Source organism: Glandiceps talaboti, chromosome 3, assembly GCF_964340395.1.
Source record: "Glandiceps talaboti chromosome 3, keGlaTala1.1, whole genome shotgun sequence".
In the NCBI taxonomy this organism is placed as follows: domain Eukaryota; kingdom Metazoa; phylum Hemichordata; class Enteropneusta; family Spengelidae; genus Glandiceps; species Glandiceps talaboti.
This window is the reverse complement of record NC_135551.1, coordinates 21,993,503-22,015,102: the sequence shown is the minus strand read 5'-3', so window position 1 is coordinate 22,015,102 and position 21,600 is coordinate 21,993,503. Positions and strand designations below refer to the sequence as shown.

The 21,600-nt window shown below is 35.9% G+C and overlaps 2 protein-coding genes across 3 annotated transcripts in view; both read right to left on the bottom strand.

The window, feature by feature from the left end:
* LOC144433429 (dynein axonemal heavy chain 5-like) overlaps window positions 1-938 on the bottom strand; it is a 101,230-nt gene extending 100,292 nt beyond the window's left edge. For both annotated transcript variants that reach the window (XM_078121745.1, XM_078121746.1), the window contains exon 1: window positions 637-938. In XM_078121745.1, the coding sequence (XP_077977871.1) occupies window positions 637-769 (133 nt within the window). In that variant the 5' untranslated portion in view covers window positions 770-938. The remainder of the gene's footprint in view (window positions 1-636) is intronic.
* Window positions 939-6,124: 5,186 nt separating this feature from the next.
* LOC144433215 (SWI/SNF-related matrix-associated actin-dependent regulator of chromatin subfamily A containing DEAD/H box 1-like) overlaps window positions 6,125-21,600 on the bottom strand; it is a 19,100-nt gene continuing 3,624 nt past the window's right edge. The window contains exons 5-19 of the mRNA XM_078121523.1: window positions 21,376-21,457; window positions 19,816-20,354; window positions 19,171-19,388; window positions 18,365-18,455; window positions 17,551-17,650; window positions 16,245-16,380; window positions 15,572-15,707; window positions 15,102-15,239; window positions 14,461-14,568; window positions 13,304-13,543; window positions 12,156-12,344; window positions 11,611-11,729; window positions 10,684-10,866; window positions 10,231-10,340; window positions 6,125-9,722 (exon numbers count right to left, since the gene is read on the bottom strand). Of these exons, the coding sequence (XP_077977649.1) occupies window positions 9,664-9,722; window positions 10,231-10,340; window positions 10,684-10,866; window positions 11,611-11,729; window positions 12,156-12,344; window positions 13,304-13,543; window positions 14,461-14,568; window positions 15,102-15,239; window positions 15,572-15,707; window positions 16,245-16,380; window positions 17,551-17,650; window positions 18,365-18,455; window positions 19,171-19,388; window positions 19,816-20,354; window positions 21,376-21,457 (2,448 nt within the window). The 3' untranslated portion in view covers window positions 6,125-9,663. The remainder of the gene's footprint in view (window positions 9,723-10,230; window positions 10,341-10,683; window positions 10,867-11,610; window positions 11,730-12,155; window positions 12,345-13,303; window positions 13,544-14,460; window positions 14,569-15,101; window positions 15,240-15,571; window positions 15,708-16,244; window positions 16,381-17,550; window positions 17,651-18,364; window positions 18,456-19,170; window positions 19,389-19,815; window positions 20,355-21,375; window positions 21,458-21,600) is intronic.

Genomic DNA, 21,600 nt, shown 5'->3' with positions numbered 1-21,600 from the left:
GACATGGAGACGTGACTCGTTGCCAAGCAACAAGACAAGGAGTGCTGGCATTTTAGTACATAATGTCAATTTACTCTACTGATATTTACACCAGCAATTGACAACATGGACTTCAAGTTCAACTCACTAGACAAGCGTTACCTAGTACCATTACACGTGGGGTCATTTTAAACTTACTACGACTTGCAAATGACCAAAAATCAGATTGATTCAAATATCAAAATATCTGTTTTATTACACCAGACATCATACAACCAGGATTTCCACTATACATGTTCATGGTCTTATTTTCCGCTTCCGTTTAACTACACAACACGACAATGTATTCCTAAAGATTGCCGGAAATGTGGCTTTCAAGTACGGTCATTCAAACTGCAAATTGTGCACTTGACTTTCTAGAACACGTCCCACATAATTGCGACATTGTAACTTATACGTTCACACCATCGTGCAATATACTGTTGACGCACGCATTTTTCATTGACACTGCACACTCCCCGTCAATATGATGTCCGCGGCCATCATACGTACACATAGGTTTACCGTTACCGGTACTTAAATTTCAGATCGAACTGTCTTGATTTTTTAATGACTTCTTGTAAAACTATTGCAGCTGGATAAAAAGATCGTACTTACGTTTTCCCACTGATATGAGTGGTGGGGCGACATCTTGGTCAGGTTTTGGAGAATCTGGTTTGTTCGCTTCTTTCTCAGACGGTCCCCCATCAGCTCCCGGACTCTGCCGTTGCTTGTTATCGTCGTCGGCCATAGTCTGATTTCGTCTTTTTCTTGCTTCTTAGACCATGAAAATACTACTAAGCGACAACTACCAGTAATCTCCTGTCTTACCGGCGTGCAACTTATCTACTTGTTGCTGTATTTAAGGTACAAAGAACTAAATTCACCGGCTTGTCTACAGAATCATGTAAAGTTTTCTGAAGTCCTTGCACCTTGGAAATCATACGGTGCTAATCTATTATGCAAATAAGGAGAGCTTCGACATTCATCCTCGTCAAATAGTTCGCCAAAACTCAAGTACAATGCGAAAAAAAAATCCGTAAAAATGCTGAAAAATCCCTTATCTAGATAACTTTATATATCTGTGGAAAATTAAAGACTTCTATAAAACTATGACAATTTTTTTCGCGACTACTAAGTTTCAGCGGATTGATCTATAAAGGAGTGAGATGTCAAAGTCTGGTGCCGAGCGATCACTATAGTGACAGCAAGTTGTATACAAACTATTGTTCACTGAAGGGTATTCAGGCGCACTGTTTCATACCGCCTTTGTTATTTAGTGAGTACATTATGTCGCCGCTCGAAGGGCATTACGTTCCTTACAAAACCATGGGGTCGGACATATTAGCATTTCGAAATGACAACTATTTTACAGTCGTAAGGCTCATTTTGATCACCGACCCTGAAATCATGGGACACTCCAAGTAGGCCAATAAATGGAGTTGTAGACAGTGAACATATAATAAAGTTAGTGACTTTGCGTCGTACATTTGTAATTCGGCTTATAACTTTGTACTACTACTACTAATATATAATCACTAGCCGACAGCGATCAGTGTCGCAGATAGAAAGTCACAGTGCACCTGCCAACAGGTGTCTCGAATCTAGGTGCATGTCGCCACATGAAGGCGCTCCGCGGCGCGTTAACTCCGGGGGTATAGATTTTCTAGTCGGCCATAAATATAAATACGAGATCTAAAGTAAAGTACACTATTTTTACAATGGGTTTAGTTATCCTTTAGTGTTTCGTTGTAATCTCAGTGAACTTTAAACATTTTAGCCTAGTAAAAATAAAATCAATATTTATTCCAATTACAAACACCCTTTAGCCTTCACACAGGCTAAAACATTTTTAGCAAACGTCGAAATAGACGAAGTAACACTGCAAGATTAGTGTACTGTAAAGAGCAGAAGAAACTGGCTAGAAAGCAAGAAACACAAATGAATTGAAGCTAACAGATCAATGTTTTTAATGATTATTATTACAATAATTCTTTTGAGATTACACTGACGTAGTACGTAGCTGTTTATTTATTTGATATCCTTAATCATCCACATTTGTTATCACATACGCGAATTCGTTGCGGCACTGGATATTGGAATGAAACCCTTACATGTATTTGCATGTAAAGCGCTAGTTAATTAATTCTGAGACTAGACAATTTCAATACACAACCTTTATTATACTTCATGATCGACGTGGGACATAAATTATTTTTATAAACCAGTTTTCATTTAAACAAATTGGACTAGATTATGATAATAGATGTCACAATGAGATTGGTTCTGCATGATAACAACATATTTAGAATGACATTAGTCCCCTGGGATATTAATGTTTTTATAAATCTCATAATCCTCAAATGTTTTGAGGTTTTTTTCACTTTTAGTTTATTTAAACATGGAAGTTGGACAGGCTTTTTTTTATTACGTTTACCCAACTGTTTCGCAATAACTCGAGATCACTGGTTGTAAAGCTCATTTCAAAATGTCAACAAATTGAATTCATCACATAAAAGACCACAGTTGTGTTTTTGTAAATATATCTTATTCAAATGAAAAATGATAGACTTAAAGCGCGACTTGAGTAATATTGTAAATCTACACAGTCACCTACATATGGTCCACTTCAAAACATGAAGGCCCTATTTATAGAACTATCGTTATTTTGAGTTTATAGAAGATTCAGTTTAATGTACACCAAATTGTCTCTGAAATCGAAATGTTATGGTTTGTTTTTTTGTTTGATTGCAACTTATCTAAAAATCCTATTATTGCACCCCCTGCCACAGTCTTGTTCAATTCCTTATCCTCGAGAGTGTTAAATGTATGATGTAGACCCAGGGACGTATATACGTCCCTATAGCTAGCTGGTAGAACTGAGGCTGCAGGCTGGGTTTTGCGGATGGTCGCGACCTTGCAAGCGTGCTGGGCCACCGGCACACCACGAGTTGCACACATGACAGAGAACGCTGGTTAGTTCAACTACCCAGTCTCTAAAGGAGGCTACACGAGTTTCTGTCCAGTTCCCAGTTTCACCTTTGTGTAATAATGAATTGCAATCTATTTTCAGACATTGAAAGATTAACGGATGGACTTCTGATAAAAAAGTTGGAACTGGGAGAAGGCTTGACACCTGTTGCTGTACATAACTTAGGCTCCAATACACCAATGTACGTAGTTGAAAGTCCTCCATATTTGCAAAGAATGTATTTTTTGTCAACTGATTCAGGTCATTAACTGAGGGATATCGTGTTGTGTAATTGTTGATGAAATTTCACAGCAACATATATTTTGACAGTTCAAATCGTTTTAATTTGGCGTCACGTACGGTAATTACAAATCAAGCTTACGAAACTCAATACCAAACAAATGTAGAGGATACTAGAAACCACAAAAGACACTATTTATTACCTACGTGTAATTTACATACACACAAAGTCAGCAATAAATGAGGGTGTTCGTATTGTTCCAACAACAAACGTACAGAGGCGTAGTAGTTAATTCAAAACAATGAACATGATGAGTATCTTGACAACAGGGTGATGAATTTATCAAACATCGATCCGTTGATAACACGCAGGCCCGGCCCTATCATCATCACCTTAGGGGTCCCCCACTACAGCTATATGTCCGAGTAGGTTGACAGTATAGAACTGAAGCCAGTCAACCTGGAAACAGAACACATCACATGGATATATCGACATAAGTCTAACACCTCTAAAACCTGGCTGAATTTGACAGTTTGGTTCGACACATAATCTTATAGTAACTACTTTTTTGGTCTGATTTTCATTGCTTGTGATATATTAATCTTAAAAAGTTAACGTTGCAATTTGCAAATGTGATTGATTTGTTTTGATTATATGCAATTTGTAATTAACGCCTTCTGATCTCTATTGTTTTTTTTCATTTCTTAACAAATGTTACCTGATTTTGAACTAATACTACATAGCATGACTTCTCCAGTATAGCCGACCTAGCATTGTTTACCTAGCATTGTTTACCTAGAATTGTTTACTTTTAACATATCGATCTAAGTGATCAATCGCACATTTAAATACTGCAATTTGTTTTCTTATCACATATATATTTAAATTGTTGATTGATAAGTTAAATATATTTGATAGAAATCATAGATCACGTTTGAAAGACGATATCAACTGAATTAACTAAAGCAACAAACGAAACAAAAAAGTTGTCAATTTGTTTATTACACATTCTCTTCCATCCCCAATCAGACGGCCACGGTTTAATAATTTAATGGTTTAGTTTCCCAGTGCATGCCACGCCTCTTTCCAATATGCTAGAGTTGACACGAATGTGAATTAGTAGGTTCTATAACAAATACGACGGAATTGAAAACCCATAAAATCAACATTCTAGTGGACGTGTCAATTTTGACCTGTTGAAACGCATGTCTTATATATTTAACTTTCGAAATCATTATTTTGTTGATATACTTTTATATGTTATTACTTGTTTATTACGACCAAAATACGTTAACTTTGTGTGATCACAATCACGATACGTGTACCGCCCCTGGCTACGAGTCACCAGAAATTGAAGTGGTTGAGACATTCTGTCCCATTTTGTCGAGACTACACTACGTTTTTCTGACCCATAGGCTACTATACTACATAGATGTGTAAAGAAAATTCCGAGTTTATATATGTAGTTATGGATGAGAGTACTGCTGGAATAAATTCTTTATTGTGTCAGTTAAGAAAACTACATTTCTTCATTCGATTGTTTTGGTGCTAAAATAAACTCGTAAATATATCAACTAGAGTAATAATAGTAACAAAATAAATTAAACTAAACGTAAAATTTATTAAACGTATAAATGTCTGACCATTGGCATATTATTACGTGGGTGGTTACTGTATGCTAGTTACTAAACACACATCGTTCTACATCTTTACATTACATATCTTTCATATACATGTAGTTTTCAGAAGAGTAGCTATCCCGCTGTGGAGTTTCGCAAAAACTCCACAGGTGTTGGTAACATCACAAAAGACAAACGCATCATGCAAAATTAAACAAAATTATAGAATTAAATAGAAATAACTGGTTATTTTATAATCATGTTATGTTTTTATAACTCCCCACAGTCCCCATGTAGTTGAGGAACATGACAATATTAAGTTCCGTTCTGTCATTATAGGTCTATGCCATGGTACCAATTATAAAGCGCTTTTAACACAGTGCGGAAAAGTGATATATACAATAATATAAAAGTATGTTATCATTACTTATATATACAATTTTCTGAGCAGCTTAAATATTTAAGTGTAGAATCGAAGAGCAGGAAAATGTAACAGTGGTTGCCATGGCTTTGAGAAAAACAAAACAAAACAGAGCAGATCAAGCAGCGATGGATGTATACGTGTTTGATTTCTACGGAATTATTTCTACACCAGATATGATACTACAACGAGACAGTCATGCGAAACAGCACCAGTGTGGTCCAGATATTGCGCAGCGCCACCAACGACCATGTACTGAAATGGTCAAGCAACAAATATCTGAGATGCTTTGGTACTAGTACTCTCGGAAAATGTTTTATAATGGTGGGGAAAATGGCGATAGTGACATCTAATGGACTAATACATTCCCCAGTACATATGCGTTATTCAAAGTAAACAAATCTCATCCCTGCATTCTCCATCTGTCGCTTCATTTGTTTGTGGCGAAAAGATAAAGAATGTTTTAGGCCAAGCAAAATATTTGTACATGTACTTCCAATGACCTAACTGTAACTGATTATCCACATCAAAATTTAGACAATAAGCAAAGTTTGATTTTGATAATCAGCACACTGTAATTTAGACCATCAGCACACTGTAATTTAGACCATCAGCACACTGTAATTTAGACCATTAGCACACTGTAATTTAGACCATTAGCACACTGTAATTTAGACCATCAGCCCACTGTAATTTAGACCATCAGCCCACTGTAATTTAGACCATCAGCACATTGTAATTTAGACCATCAGCCCACTGTAATTTAGACCATCAGCCCACTGTAATTTAGACCATTAGCACACATTGATCCCAACACTTGGCAGACTACTATTCAAACTATAGAGACATGTGTGGACATTCAAAATATGATTTATTTCAATAAATTTTTTTCAAACGATACGTAAAAATCACAACACAATTTAAATGGCAATAACAGACAAGAACAGTACGAATGACATATGGCAACCAGTGTATCACCACCTCTTCACCACCACATACATCATAATTATTACAAAGTGTATTATGGCAACCAGTGCATCACCACCTCTGTACCACCACATACATCATAATTATTACAAAGTGTATTACCATCTCTGTGCCACCATATACACAATGCTTTTTTGTTACAAGTTACATACATGTAAGACAAAATACAGACACTGATAGCATGCAAGCAGATAAAATGATACATTTGATCTCAATGTGAATGCAAAACAAAACTTTTGTTGTCGGATGAATCAAGGAAGATTCAAACAAAGTGAACAAAGTGTAACATTTCATGTGCATGTATATTATCAGTGCCTGTATTTTGTTTGTGTAATTTGTAACAAAAAATGTTGCATGAGATGTAAAAAATATTGTAACTTAAACTCTATAGTCTTTCTAGTTTGGTAGTAAAAGCCCATATGTGACGAATCACATTTGTCAAAATCTGTTCACCTCAACACAAGTATCTGACAACTTCTGTACTTTAATACACACAGAGAGGTCATGTCTACCACTGACTTATTGCCCATTGCATTCATTCATTCATTCATTCATACATACACAATCACAGGTATAAATATGTCTATATCTATACATACACTTTGAAGACACTAACGACACCAAAACAGAAATAAGAGCTATATACAGAAAAATGTTAAAAGAATGGCAATTAAGATGAATTAAAGCGATTTCAACTACACTACTAGGTTAAACAGTACAGCTAAAATGATTTATATGCAACGAGAATTTACTCCATGATCTATATATTATTACTATCTAAGTAAAAATCAAACAGTTTTGATCATCGTGACAGTCAGGGATATATCCACATTACTTCAACTTACAAAACATGCTCCAAAAAACTTGGCAAAAATATACACATTTTTTTTTTTTTACAAAGCCTTGAGACGCTGTGAGAGCTTGGTACTTCAGTGGTAGTTATTTCAGTGTTCCAAGATGTTCTCTGAAAACTAAGGTTTGAAACTATTGCTATCATACAATGGAAATCAACCAAGCTGCAAAACATGGAAAGGATACACAAGTTTTTTGGTTTTTTTTACAAATAGGCATGGTGGAAATGAATCTCACATCAAAGCTTTCCTACAACCCATAACACCAAAGTAAAGTGTTTTCTGTTTGTACCCCAATCGTTTATAGCATCCATATCAAGTGTAAAAGTACACCATTACATTTGACCACATTAGAAAGGCCACATGCTTGGCTTGTAAATAAACCAATTGAAAAAGTATACTTTTACACTTGATGTGTGAATGCTATAAACAAGTGTAGCACTCACAGAAAGTGCTTTACTTCAGTGTTACCTGTTGTACAGTATGTTGAGTTCACTGTCAACAAATCTACACCATTGAGTGCTCATATTCCCTTGTGTGACGATTTCTACAACCAGACCACAGATGGTTAACGACTTTTTTTCTATTCTATTCACAGTAGGAATTTTCGATACCAGGTTTATATCAAGTCAGTCCATTTCATTTTTACAGCTTGATAAATTTTCACTGTACATGAAATCAAAACAAGGTTTACTGTGTTTTACCATGATGACTAATCTGTAACTTCCTAAACTTTTGAAATTTGTAATTTTTGATGTTTTAATGAACTTCATAATCAAAACTTCCCTATACAATATAAATACAATAAAAGCCAGTTAACCTAAAACAAATCTTGGTAGACTAAAATCTTACTAACTTTGCTACATATTACCATCTGGACAAACAAAAATCTTATAACACTGCTACATTTTATCGTCTGGGTAGACAAAAATTATACTAACATTGCTACATTTTATCATCTGGACAAACAAAAATCCTGCTAACATTGCTACTGCAACAGTTTATCATCTGGCTCAAAAATTGCTACATGTTATTGTTTATCTTGACAAATATCTTACTCACATTACTTATCTTATCATCAGGCTTCACAAAAATCTCATTAATATTGCTTAAACCTATCGTCATCTGTCATGACAAAATCTAAGTACAATTGTTACAATTTAATCTATTGACAAGCCTTAAACAGTACATGTTGTTACAATGTATATAATTTGGTGATAACAAAGCTCACACAAAGGAAATGTAGCAATGTTGGTAAGATTCTTGTTGCACTTCACCATTAAATGTAGCAATGTTAGTAAAGCATTTTATTGAGACACAAATAAATGTAGCAATATTCTCTAAGATTTTTGTTGAACTTGCAAAGGTTGTATATCAGCTTAACTGGCTTCTATTGTATGGTATACACCTACCTTGGCAATAAAGTTATCCTGTTAGTTAATAATTTTTGTGTTTTAACCATATATATATTATGTCTTAATTATCATCTCCCTTATCAGAAAGTGGAGGAAATATTTCTCAAACATTGGTGGAATAGAAATATTTCAGTTCATTACAATGCATTGCACAGTTAAATATTCTCATATGTCTGTTTAAAAACCAAGTTTTTTTAATTTTGTTCTTATATTAGCAAACTCTCTTCTATCATTTAAAAGTTTTCAATAAATATGTACAAACAGTTGTGCTTACCACGCACCACGGTCGACCGGTCAGAATGATACGGCATGGGAGGTGGGATGGTTTGAGAAATTGATGTAGAACAAATCTGAGGAGGCAATGGCATTATGTAAAATTTGGGAAACGATGGACTGCCCTCTGGGTCAGCCACTGATGTTCTATGGCCAAGTATGGTGTGAAAGTGATCCATGCTGTTGGCCTATACATGCCGGTGTTGAACTAGTATAAATTTGAATGATTGTTCATCTGTTATCATTTCAAACAGTGTGTGAGAGAGATCTTCTAAGAATTCTGAAAAGATCTCAATTACGAGTAATACTGGGTTATTCCATGTTGACATGTCTGTCAGTAGTGTCTGTACCTGTGAATAGTGATCCTATCTCATTCATGTGGTTCCACTTGATGAAGTACCATTCAGGTAATGATAAGAGGCAATCGACTCATTAGTCTGAAACAGTTTGCTGACCAAAACTGTACTTTCAACAGAAAAATGCTGCAAGTACAAATTACCCCTCCCCCAATTACCCACGCTGGCATTAACATATCACAGGATTCTGTTACTATTACAACATCATCACACATGTTTCTCCAAACCAATGCAGTACATTTCACTAGAAATACTTCGTAACCATGATTGTATGTACCTGGACTGTGCTATCATTTGCATTCAGCTATGCAATATTTGGGTATTGCATGGCAGTGCAAGCACCAATAGTTATGCATGCATCCTGATGAAAGTTACAGAGATTTGTGGGGCAGACTTCTTAAGCATTGGAATCTTATCATGAGATAAACTCTGAATGTTTCCATTAAATTGACTCTTGTTAAAAAAAAGTCTTCAAGTTGACGTTCTGAAGAAAATGCCAAAGTTCTTTCTATCAGAGATCTAGAGCCTCTCTCAATAAAGTTGCCATGTCTGTAGCACTATCATCATCATCTGAAAGAAAACAAAAATATAAAATACATTTTATTTGGGCAAGTATTTTGATTACATGCATGTAGTGGAGTTGTGGTTAAGAGTGGTTAGCTTGGAAACCACAGGTTGCACGTTCTAGCCTCATCGCTGTCGTTTGTTTCTGAATGATTATTAAGGTCCTTGGACACATGACTGTGCCCCAATCAATCCTGCTCTATAATTGGGTACCTGGTAGGATAGATGTTGCAATGTGAATGCTTTAATCCTATTCGCTTATAGACGTTGCAATGGATTGTATGCTCACCAGGGAGTTGAGGAAGTATATGGGGCTATTGTGTCACTATAGATCCATGCCAGGGGTAATAATGGTGAAGCGCTTTGAGCAAAGTATGAGAAAGTGCTATATAACACTAACACTAGTATTATTATTATGCATGTGCAGTGTTAAATACTTGTCAAGGTTGGTTCATCAATAGAACCTGATCCCCGAGTTTGAAACAAGATCATGAGGTAAAGTGAATTTACTAACCTGTGTTATTTGTTGTCATATCTCTTTCCAATCTAAGTTTTCCCATTGCACATCTCAGTATGGCTTCTTCTATAGTGTTCTTGCTGACCAATTTGACCACAGTCACGTCCCTGTGTAGAAACCAATACAATGCAATCATCATCACATACAAAATCTTTAAGAAATGATGCCATCAGGGCAATTGCTAAGCACTCATATACCAGTAGAATGGCTAAGTACACACATTTGACAGTTGATAAGGTTATTATCATGGTTGCTAGGGATTTCAATTAATAATTTTGCAGTTACTCTCTCTGTTATGGTTTCTAGAAATTTTAAGAGATAATTTCACAGTTGATATCAAGTCAAAATAAAAAATCATTTTCTGAGACACGAATTATCAAAGTGCAACTTTAGTTTTGCTTCAAAATTCATCTTCCATCCTATTAAAAATAATAGTTTTAAATAAGATACCTTGTTTGTCCAACTCTATGACACCTGTCTTCAGCTTGTTTATCGTTGTAAGGATTGAAATCAATGTCATGGAGTATAACTTGGTTAGCTGCTGTAAGGTTAATGCCAAGTCCACCAGCTTTGGTTGATAGCAGGAACACAAAGATACTATCATCATTGTTGTACTTGTCTATTAGTTCCAACCTGTAAAATAACAACCATGGCACAATAACCTGTAAATAACAACCATGACACAATAACCTGTAAAATAACAACCATGGCACAATAACCTGTAAATAACAACCATGGCACAATAACCTGTAAATAACAACCATGGCACAATAACATGTAAATAACAACCATGGCATAATAACCTGTAAATAACAACCATGGTACAATAACCTGTAAATAACAACCATGGCATAATAACCTGTAAATAACAACCATGGTACAATAACCTGTAAATAACAACCATGGCACAATAGCCTGTAAATAACAACCATGGCACAATAACCTGTAAATAATAACCATGGCACAATAACCTGTAAATAACAACCATGGTACAATAACCTGTAAATAACAACCATGGCACAATAACCTGTAAATAATAACCATGGCACAATAAAGAGTAAATAACAACCATGGCACAATAACCTGTAAATAACAACCATGACACAATAGCCTGTAAATAACAACCATGGCACAATAAACAGTAAATAACAACCATGGCACAATAACCTGTAAATAACAACCATGGCACAATAACCTGTAAATAACAACCATGGTACAATAACCTGTAAATGAAAACCATGGTGCAATCACCTGTAAATAACAACTATGATGTAATAACATGTAAATAACTACCATAGCCCAATAATCAATTAATAACATCCATGCAACAATAACTTGTAAATAACATCCATGCCACAATAACTTGCATCAGCTTACCTTTCACTAACAGGTGTTCTACCATCCAGTCTTAGGTACTTATATTTGTTACTCTGCATATAGACTTCAACAATATCTAACATCATGGTGAATTGACTGAACAGTAACACCCTGTCTCCCTGTGAAAAACAATACCAGAGATTCAAAACACACTTCCAATTTATTATAATGAGCCAGTCAAGGCACAAGAAATTCAGAAAGTGAATATCAAGTGTACTTTTAAAGTGTGAGTAATTATACAATTTATACAATGACCTCTGTAATAAGAATGATCAGATGTAGGGGACGGCCAGCGACCAAGAAGAAATAACATGTCACACAAAGTAAAATTCAAGCAAAAAGTGAAGGTAATAACGAACGAATAACTCAATGTTATGTTGGATTTTTATCAGACTGCATGTTGATATACCCCTTGGAAAAGAGACACTACACATCGATAATATCTAGTATAATCTAATCTAATCTAATCTAAAATAATTCATAACATGTCAGACTTCAGAGGTATAGTGCTTTTCAATGGCGCCAATAACATCATAAATACTGACCCGTTTCTTCATATCTGGCAGGAGCTTGTCCAGCATGAGAAACTTCCCTGAGTTAAGGAGTACTGATTTAGGCAGCACATGTCGTTTAAGGTGACAATACATATTGCACAGGTTGTGTAGTTCAAAATCAGACATAACGCTCATGTCTTCAAATATCAAATGAGCGTTAGCATCACAATGACTGGGTTCCTGTTTAAAGGAAAACAGACAGACTGGAATATTATGGAATGGCTGTGGAGATGAGAAATGGAAGTAAATGAAACAGACATACTGGAATATTATGGGATGGCTATAGAGATGAGAAATGGAAGTAAATGAAACAGACATACTGGAATATTATGGGATGGCTATGGAGATGAGAAATGGAAGTAACTGAAACAGACAGGAATATTACGGGAAATGGAAGTAAATGAAACACATACTTGAATATTATGGGATGGCTGCGGAGATGACAGTAATTGAAACAGAACATTATGGGACTATGGAGCTAGGTGCATTATGGCAGCAACTGAAACAGACTATTATGGGATAGCTAACAAGGTGTGATATGGCAGTAATTGAAACAGAATATTATGGGATGGCTGTGGAGAAAAGATATAAGTAATTTAAACAGATATACTGGAATATTATGGGATGGCTGTGGAGCTGAAATACGACAGTAATTGAAACAGAATATTATGGGATGGCTGTGGAGATAAGATAGTACTTGAAAGAGACAGACTGGAATATCATGGGATTGACGTGGTTATGTGAGAAAATAGAAGTACTGAATAGTTTTTCACTTCTTTGAATATATAGTATTGTGCATATTAAACACTTATAATGGTAAGAAAGAATACACAAACACATTACTTTGTTCAAAAGGAGATACGATTCCATTACTGTGATTGTCTGTTTGATTACAACTCGACTCACTCCCTACTTCCCATGTTAGTCACACAAAGCATGATAATATCAGAAGTTAATGTCTGAGCTCCATAGCCCAGGGTAGCCTTTGGTGAAAATTTCAAATTTAGCACAGATGCTTAATCAGTTTTGTTTGTCAAATTTGACTGTCAAGGTTGTATAGCATGACCCTGACTTTTACAAGGAAAATTGCCGATACCTCAGAAATTTTCTGGAACTGACTGGTTATGACTAAAACTTACCTTCAACATAAGTTTTGACATCTTTTTCAGTTTGTCATCGTTATAGTGATGGCGATGTAGTAAAGTGTGATTAGCCATTTTACGTAACTGCATCATAGCACCTGCTAGTTTACCAGCATCTGATGAACCTCGTAGTGATGACGATAACTTGATAATTAGGTTATTATACTGTTCCTGTTGACTGTCCGATAAAGAACACTTCTCTACACGGTCATGTTTCTTAGGAAGTTGTTTTAACACCTGTCAAATTGAGCACAATATGCAAATGAAACAATCTCATTGATTAGTGGGTCATGTTTCTTTGGAAGTTGTTTTAAGTTGGTACATGTTATTTGGAACTCAAAAATCCTCTGCGATTCCTTTCTGGCTTTGTTTTTTTCAAAATGTTTTCAACGTTAGTGGGATTAGGAGTGTCAGAGAGAAGCAAACAACACTGCCATCACAGTAAGACAAAATAGAGAGAATATTTGACAGACAAACACAACAACCACAAAATATTGGTACAAAAAGGCTAAAATCCAGTTTACAGTTGATTTACAATAATAATCTAGCCTTGAACGAAAATGTTTACATAGATGTTGATAGATTATTAGTATTGGTTTCAAAGTTAGTCTCCACGTTTACTTCACTTGTGGAAGTGTACAACGAAGTAATTGAAGATTTTACATCTTATCACAGTTGGATACTGATAATACAGATACACAGTCTATGTCTTTGCATGAATGAATAAACAACTTTAAACAAGGAGTTTTCTGCTTTTCCTTGCCTGAGTCTTGCTTTTTTTCAGAGATATATGCTCATCAATTTTGTGTTTGAATGAGTCCTTTTTAAATACCTGCAAACTATATTTATAATTAAAAAGAATGCACATGTTTAAAGTAGAATTATACTATTGTAGCAGCCATATCATTAAAAAAATTACTGGACTAGTATTTCCAGACAAGGCAACTACTAATTGTGTGTACCCTGGTGTTTACTGCTGATATTCTACGGTTTAGTGTAACTTCAACAATGTCTGTCACTGTTGTAGCACATCTGCGTACAAGGTTGGAAACCAATACTAGTAATCTAACAATATCTATGTAAAATTTTCAGTTCTAGGCTAGACTAATTCAACTGTAAATGATGGAGCAAAGCTAAGATAGTTAAATACTTACATCTATTTTGATCCGTCTAAGTACAAATGGTTGCATGATTCGTTTAGCGTTAGCAATTTGATCACGTTGAAAATGACTCTTTTCGTTTTCATCATGACTACTGTTTACCTAGAGGAAAGATCAAAGAAAATTAAAAAAAAAAATATATTGAGAAACATAAACTAACTGTAAACAATGACAACATGACACAATATGAACGGATAAGCACAGTCATGCAGTGTTTGATTATTGCTATCAACTTGCATGTGATTTGACGTGATAAAATAGCTCCTAGTAACTTGCTCAGCATTGACATCTTGTACTACAAGGCCTACTGCACTTGACATGTGTTCAATCATTTTGAGGATTCCATGCAAGGATTTATGGGAAAACCTGGCCATGACATCACAACATATTATCAATACAACAAGTCTTCATTGATGCCATTTCCCAACATTTCAACTTTGTAATTCATGTCCTGAATTTTTTATGACAAATATGGCAGCCAATCGGTCATTATCAAGACAGTCATGGAACAAAGCAATGTGCATATGTGGACTACTGTATCTGACATTTGTGCCATGTTTTGTTCATCCACTAGGAACTATAAATATATGAGTATTTGTGATGTCATCACAAGAGGTATTATTAGACAGACTTACTGATGTAAAGATCCTTTTCAGATGAGCTGTACTTCCGTCAACAAGGAATATTTGTGGCATAAGGAAACACAACAGAGACATCAACTCAAGTAAATTATTTTGTAGAGGTGTACCTGTCAGAAGAAGTCGTCTGTCGGCCTGAAAGAAAGAAAGAAAGAAAGAACTTAAACTTTACAGCTGTGTTCACGTACTGGACTGCAGCACTTCTGATTTGTAATATTTTGTAGTAGAGTGATCAGATGTTGGTGCAGATTAGAGGGCTAGTAATTCCATCGTACAAGATACTGTTGCTTTACAAAAAGATATAATATTTTGTGATGGTACTACAGTAGGCCCACATGGTTACAGTGTCGTGTATGCAAATGAACATATGACTTACATTTGCATATTCATTATGGTATTTGCATATTAAAATATTTGCATATCTATTATGGTATTTGCATATCCATGATAAAATCTAAGATATTTACCTTTATTTTCATCAGATTCCTATACCGCTGAGAGTTCATGTTCTTCAACATATGGGCCTCATCTAGTATTATATAACGTAAATGTATTTTCTTAAATAGACCTCTGTCTTCTGGGGTATTCATACACATGTTATATCTGAAAAAATGAAATGGGAAGTGTCAAATCTTTTCAAGTAATATTGATGGTGTGAGTCATTAAATGTGATATATACAGTATATACCATGTATCAAAATCTGATGATTAGAAACACAGCACATTCCACCGACAGCCGTATCAGCAACAAACGAAGAGATTATTTTCAATTCATCAAAGAAACATCTGATACCACCACTGTACAAGCCATTATGGTACTTTTGTAGATGAATTTTGGTATACTGTACATGAAGCTGTGAGAGGTAAACTCATTAAGCAGTGACAAATTAAAAAATTGTCCGAAGCACGACCACTCCTCAGGAGAGATTATAGGTTAGGTGTGAACAAGAACCAAGGCAGAAATTTAATTGCAGAAGAAGACAAAGAATTTCGATCACTGATGAAGAATGTCACCATACATATCAGACCAGCTGACAAAGGAGACACAGAAAAGTATCACGAATAATAAATAATACTTTGGCTATTTTTAACTTTTTATCTAGGCTTACAAATTCAAGGTATTCAATGACATGAACTTACGTTGAAACTATAACATTGAAATCTACATGTCGTGACAGAATACTTGCTCTCAAATCCCTCCTGTCATCTTGTGATCCAAAATATTGCAGTATTTCAAGTGCTGGGCACCATTTATGCAACTCTCGAATCCAATTGTCTGAAGTAGAAAAAATATAGTTTACATTATGGAGTACTTGATCTAATTGATAAAGAAGTAACTGATCATAGCCTGCTAGGATCATGAGAGAGGGGGCTTGTATGTAAATGCATGGAAGGGAGGGAGGTGCAAGGAAGGGAGGGAGGGAGGGAGGGAGGGAGGGAGGGAGGGAGGTGCAAGGAAGGGAGGGAGGGAGGGAGGGAGGGAGGGAGGGAGGGAGGGAGGGAGGGAGAGAGAGAGAGAGAGAGAGAGAGAGAGAGAGAGAGAGAGAGAGAGAGAGAGAGAGAGAGAGAGACAGAGACAGAGACAGAGAGAGACAGAGAGAGACAGAGACAGAGACAGAGAGACAGAGAGACAGAGAGGTATATATCACAGAGACTTTGCTTTGATGGTATGATATACTTCGTATTTGATATCTTATATATCAGGAATTACAGAAATTTGTGAAAACATCACCAAGTCTTTGCAAAAACTACTGTCAAGCGGGAGAATTACGTTGCATTAGTGGATTTAGATGGTCTACACTATTGGAACCAAATAAGCTCACAAGTCTTGCCGGTAACTTGTGGGCAAAGAGCGTGGAACTCACGGGGAGGTCTCACTGTGGACCAACTCAGCAAACATGCTGACTCAGATGTGGACGGCGATATGTAGATGGTGTGTGTACACTTGAGTTCGAATAAATGCAAACACTTTTTTTGGGGTCAAATTTAAAACTAAAGATAAGAAGGTACCATTTCACTGACTGGTTGCTATGAATTTGACAATACAATAACGATCGTAATGACCACGGAGATAGTGTCACCTCCTTGTAATGACTAACTTATTTGAGGTCTATAACTACTGTCTTGTGCTGGTGCTCTCAAGGAATTCTTGGTACCTGAAATAGAATATTAATGCCTAGGCGTGTCATAAACAATTTCTTGGTTGACATCACAACTTCACCTCCACACGCATCACATACATTACTATAGGCGTGTGTGCGAGAGAATAACTCGACTTTCTTGTCATATTTTGACCCTCTAGCATGAGGTAAAATGTTATATTTGCAGGTACCAAGAATTCTTTAACCACTATCTACTCGTTGAAAAGTTGACTGTAACATCTTACAGAGTACAGTAACATTGTCTAAACTGGAAATATGACACAAGTGGAGTACATAAAACTTACCCATGGTTGAAGAAGGCACAACAATCAGATAAGGACCATTATCTCCAGTCTCCAATAGATGTGCTAGGAATGCAATAGCTTGGATCGTCTTGCCTAAACCCTGTTAAAAATTAACAAGTTATTACAATGTTAAACATTTCTATTCTATCTTTTAGTACTTACAGCGCTTTACAGGCTACTGTTCACTCTGTTTTATACAACCACACAGAAACCAACAAGAAACTGCACATACTACTATAACACTAGACTGTAAGGTCTGCCGTGACAGGGCGCCCTCACACATCGGCCAACCACATAGTTCGGTGTGGGTGGAGCAACATGACGTATTTTACAGTCTAATGCTACACTTTAAAATAGCAAGACTGAATGAATAGTTTCTTGCTACATTTTGTCGAAAATGAAATGAACTAACATCCCACCATGCAGACATCAAATGCAGACATCAATATATTATTAGTGCTCGCATGTCTGTGTTTAGTAGCAGTATATTTAAATGGTTAATTTCATTTAGACAAAAATGTAGAAAGAAAATGTAATCTTGCTATCTTAAAGTGTAGAATGTTTCTTATTGGTTTCTGCACGGTTGAATCACATAGTAAGAATGAGCAGCAAACCCAATATCTTTTTTCCATTTTCACAAAAAGATACCAATACATGTACTCAACATATTTTGTTTGACTATGTAAACTTCTAATTTACTGAACTGTACCACTGAATCAATAACATTAAAGTTACCATAAATTCAAAAATTAATGACTATTTAGTATTGCATGGTACTGTTGATGGTACAAAATACAATACAATACATGCTTACCATTTCATCAGCCAATATACCATTAACTTCCTTCCTATGTAGTAACACCAACCAATTCAATCCTATCATTTGATATGGTTTAAGAGAATAACTATAAAAACAGAAACAAACCAGGAAACAATTAATAAAGTTCAGTTGTCATCCGATGCGCTAGTCTTGTAGTAAGACCTGGATCTGTGATTGGGAGGTTACCAAACAAGAGAAGGATGAGAGTACGAGTCTATTCACAGTCCCCATAGAGTGCAACCTTTCGCTATGCAACCTATGGTCACTTTTATAATTCATCATAACTGCCCAAGGGTCTAGCAGCTAGACTACTGATATACCTGATTTCTAGAACTTTGTTGACAAACTCAATGTACTGTATCACAATCACTTTATAAGCTTTTGCCCACCCAGAGTTCCGACCACTATGTAGAAATTGGCTTATTTCCATGACAAGTTGTGTGGGGAAAATTCTTTCCTGGATATCTGTCCAGAAACAAAGTTTTGTTTTATGGTCTTAATTGCTAGTTAGGTTTTCATAGTGTAGGTCCACAAGATGTATGTATGTGAATCACACAACATCTGTGCTGTAAAGGGGAACACCACTACAGAAAATACAGGTATTGGCAGAAAGATGCATCATTTTATGATTTTGCGTCCTATAAATTTTGCAAGACTGCCAAAAAAACACCAAATTGGAACTCTATTTCACTTTCATTGCTCTAGCAGTGGCCAAAGTGTTGCCTCATGGGACTTTAGCAGGCATACATATGTATTGGATGAACAATGAATATTCATGACTATAAATTAACTGTTCATACCTTGCGTTGAGCAGCTGAGGTTGCTTTACTAAATGTCCCTCGTTATCTTCTCCGCAATCATCATCGTTCAAACTCTGTGAGATAATACTCTGTAATGCTGTTGATATCTTGTTGCATTTGTTCATCAGTTTTCTCAACATCTCCCGTTCTTCTAGAATTGTCTTACTGTCCCAGATAATATCTGTAGTCAGTAGTCTTGTGCGGTCAAATTTGTCGTACTGTAGGACAAAAAATAGCACCAATGATATTGCAGCATAACTGACTGAACAGAGTTTATGCTGTTATACATGTATTACTACTATGACATATGGGGTAAAAAAAGTTTGGATGATTCTCCTAACTTCAACAATCTGTCACTAAGGGGAATTGTTCTTTGTCTAAACTGATGAAATTATAAATTTCCTGAATGTCTCATTTGTCAACTTTACCTGTAAATCACTAACTAATAAAACCTCTATATCTTAGGGTAGAAGTTTGCATAATTCACCTCAGTTCCAGCAATCTGTCACTATGGGTTCCATTCTTTGTCAAAACTGAGGACATTAATGACTTCCTGATTGTATTTTTCATCAACTTTACCCATGAATCCCTACAGAGCCCCTGTATCTAAGTATCCTAGAAATGAAAGCTAAAATTTAACCCTACCAAGTCTTGCCATGTTCTGTATGGTCGTAGTTCCCTTATCCTTGTAGCCTTCTTCTTAGAACATCCTGGCACTGTCTGTAACTCCTCCACGGTAGAGTCATTGAAAAATGATAGAATCAACACTTTACTGTTTGCACTCATTTCCTCTTCATAGCTTTCATCACTGCTGTAGACATCTTCATCTTCGTTACCATCACAACCATCATCACCATCTTCATCCTTACCATCTTTGCTGCTACCATCATTTGAGTTTCCATCTATGCTACCTTGGTAACTCTGCTCCTCTACTTCCTGTACATCATCACTTTTGTTGTCATGGCTATCATCACTGTCATCTTCATCACTTGAAATTACGATTGGCTGTCTCCGACGATAAACATCTTTGTCATTGGTTTTTGATTTGGAGTTTTTATTGCTGGTGGTGGTAGTGGTGGTGGTAGTCGTCTTCTTTTTATCAGGTTTCTTAGTCTGTTTTGCTATGTTTTCCCTTTTTGACATTTCATCAGCTTTGCCATCATCAGAGTTGATTTCAACGACATCTGGAAATAAAGCAACAACATTAAATTGCAAAAGTGGAAGTTACTGCATGTACTAAAAAGAAGTGTTCAAGAATTTAACTTTCAAGTTATCTGAAATAGAATTTCCCTACCTACATGTGGCAAAATAACAATTATTTGGATTATTTGGTTTCTTGCGTCAATGAATGTTTATCAACTCTCGGGTTCTATGTTACAAATGAAAATTTCTGCTCACACAGTAGAACATTTCTTGGAAGCAAATCCCACATTTTCACAGATGTGTACTTCAATGGCTGTCATATGGTGATAGCAATCTAAACTGGGTTGTGCCAGCATTGAGTGCCCAACTGTTTCTTTCAGCCTTGTTTCATAAGTCTCTCTCACGTCACATGAAAATAGCCCATTGTAGTACACCCCTGAGGGTTCGGTGAATATTTGGGAATCACTCTTAGTCAACGCTATGATGATTTCCACTCCATGTGCTATAAATCTATGACTATAGGTATACATACATGAAAATAAACTGACCCTCTCACATGAGATAAAATAGATGTCATCGTATCACAGCTCATTTCAAGTTACTGTTCATCTGCTGTTTGATACAACCACACACAAATTAACCAATAAGAAACAGCATATTCTACACTAAGATAAGCAATTTCTTGCTACATTTTGTCTAAATGAAATAAGTCATTTAAATGTACCAGTATGCAAATTGATCCAGACACGCTGGCATCAATGTTTTCATGTCTGCATTTGATGTCTGCATGGTGGCACTGTTCAGTTGGACAAAATGTCGCAAGAAATTGTATTCATTCGATTTTGCTGCATGGAAGTGTAGCATGTACAGATTCTTATTTGTTTTTGCGTGGCTGTATCAAACAGAGCATGTGAATGGTAACTAGAAACAGTCTATATCACACACACACACACACACACACACACACACACACACACACACACACACACACACACACACACAAATACACAAACAATAACCCTGACAAAATATAATAACCAGCCAGATTGTAATTACCATCACTGTCAGAATCCTCAAATGATCTGAGTGTGTTTGTTGCTCTTTCCACGCACCAATCACTGTTCTCTAAGATACGTTCCAAATCCTGCAAGGAAAACAGAGTTTAATATATAAATACTGTATGCACAAGTCAACATACAGCTTGATATTATTGCTTGTTAAATCTGCACATCAAACCTTTGATATTACACACATACACCACACACACACACACACACACACACACAC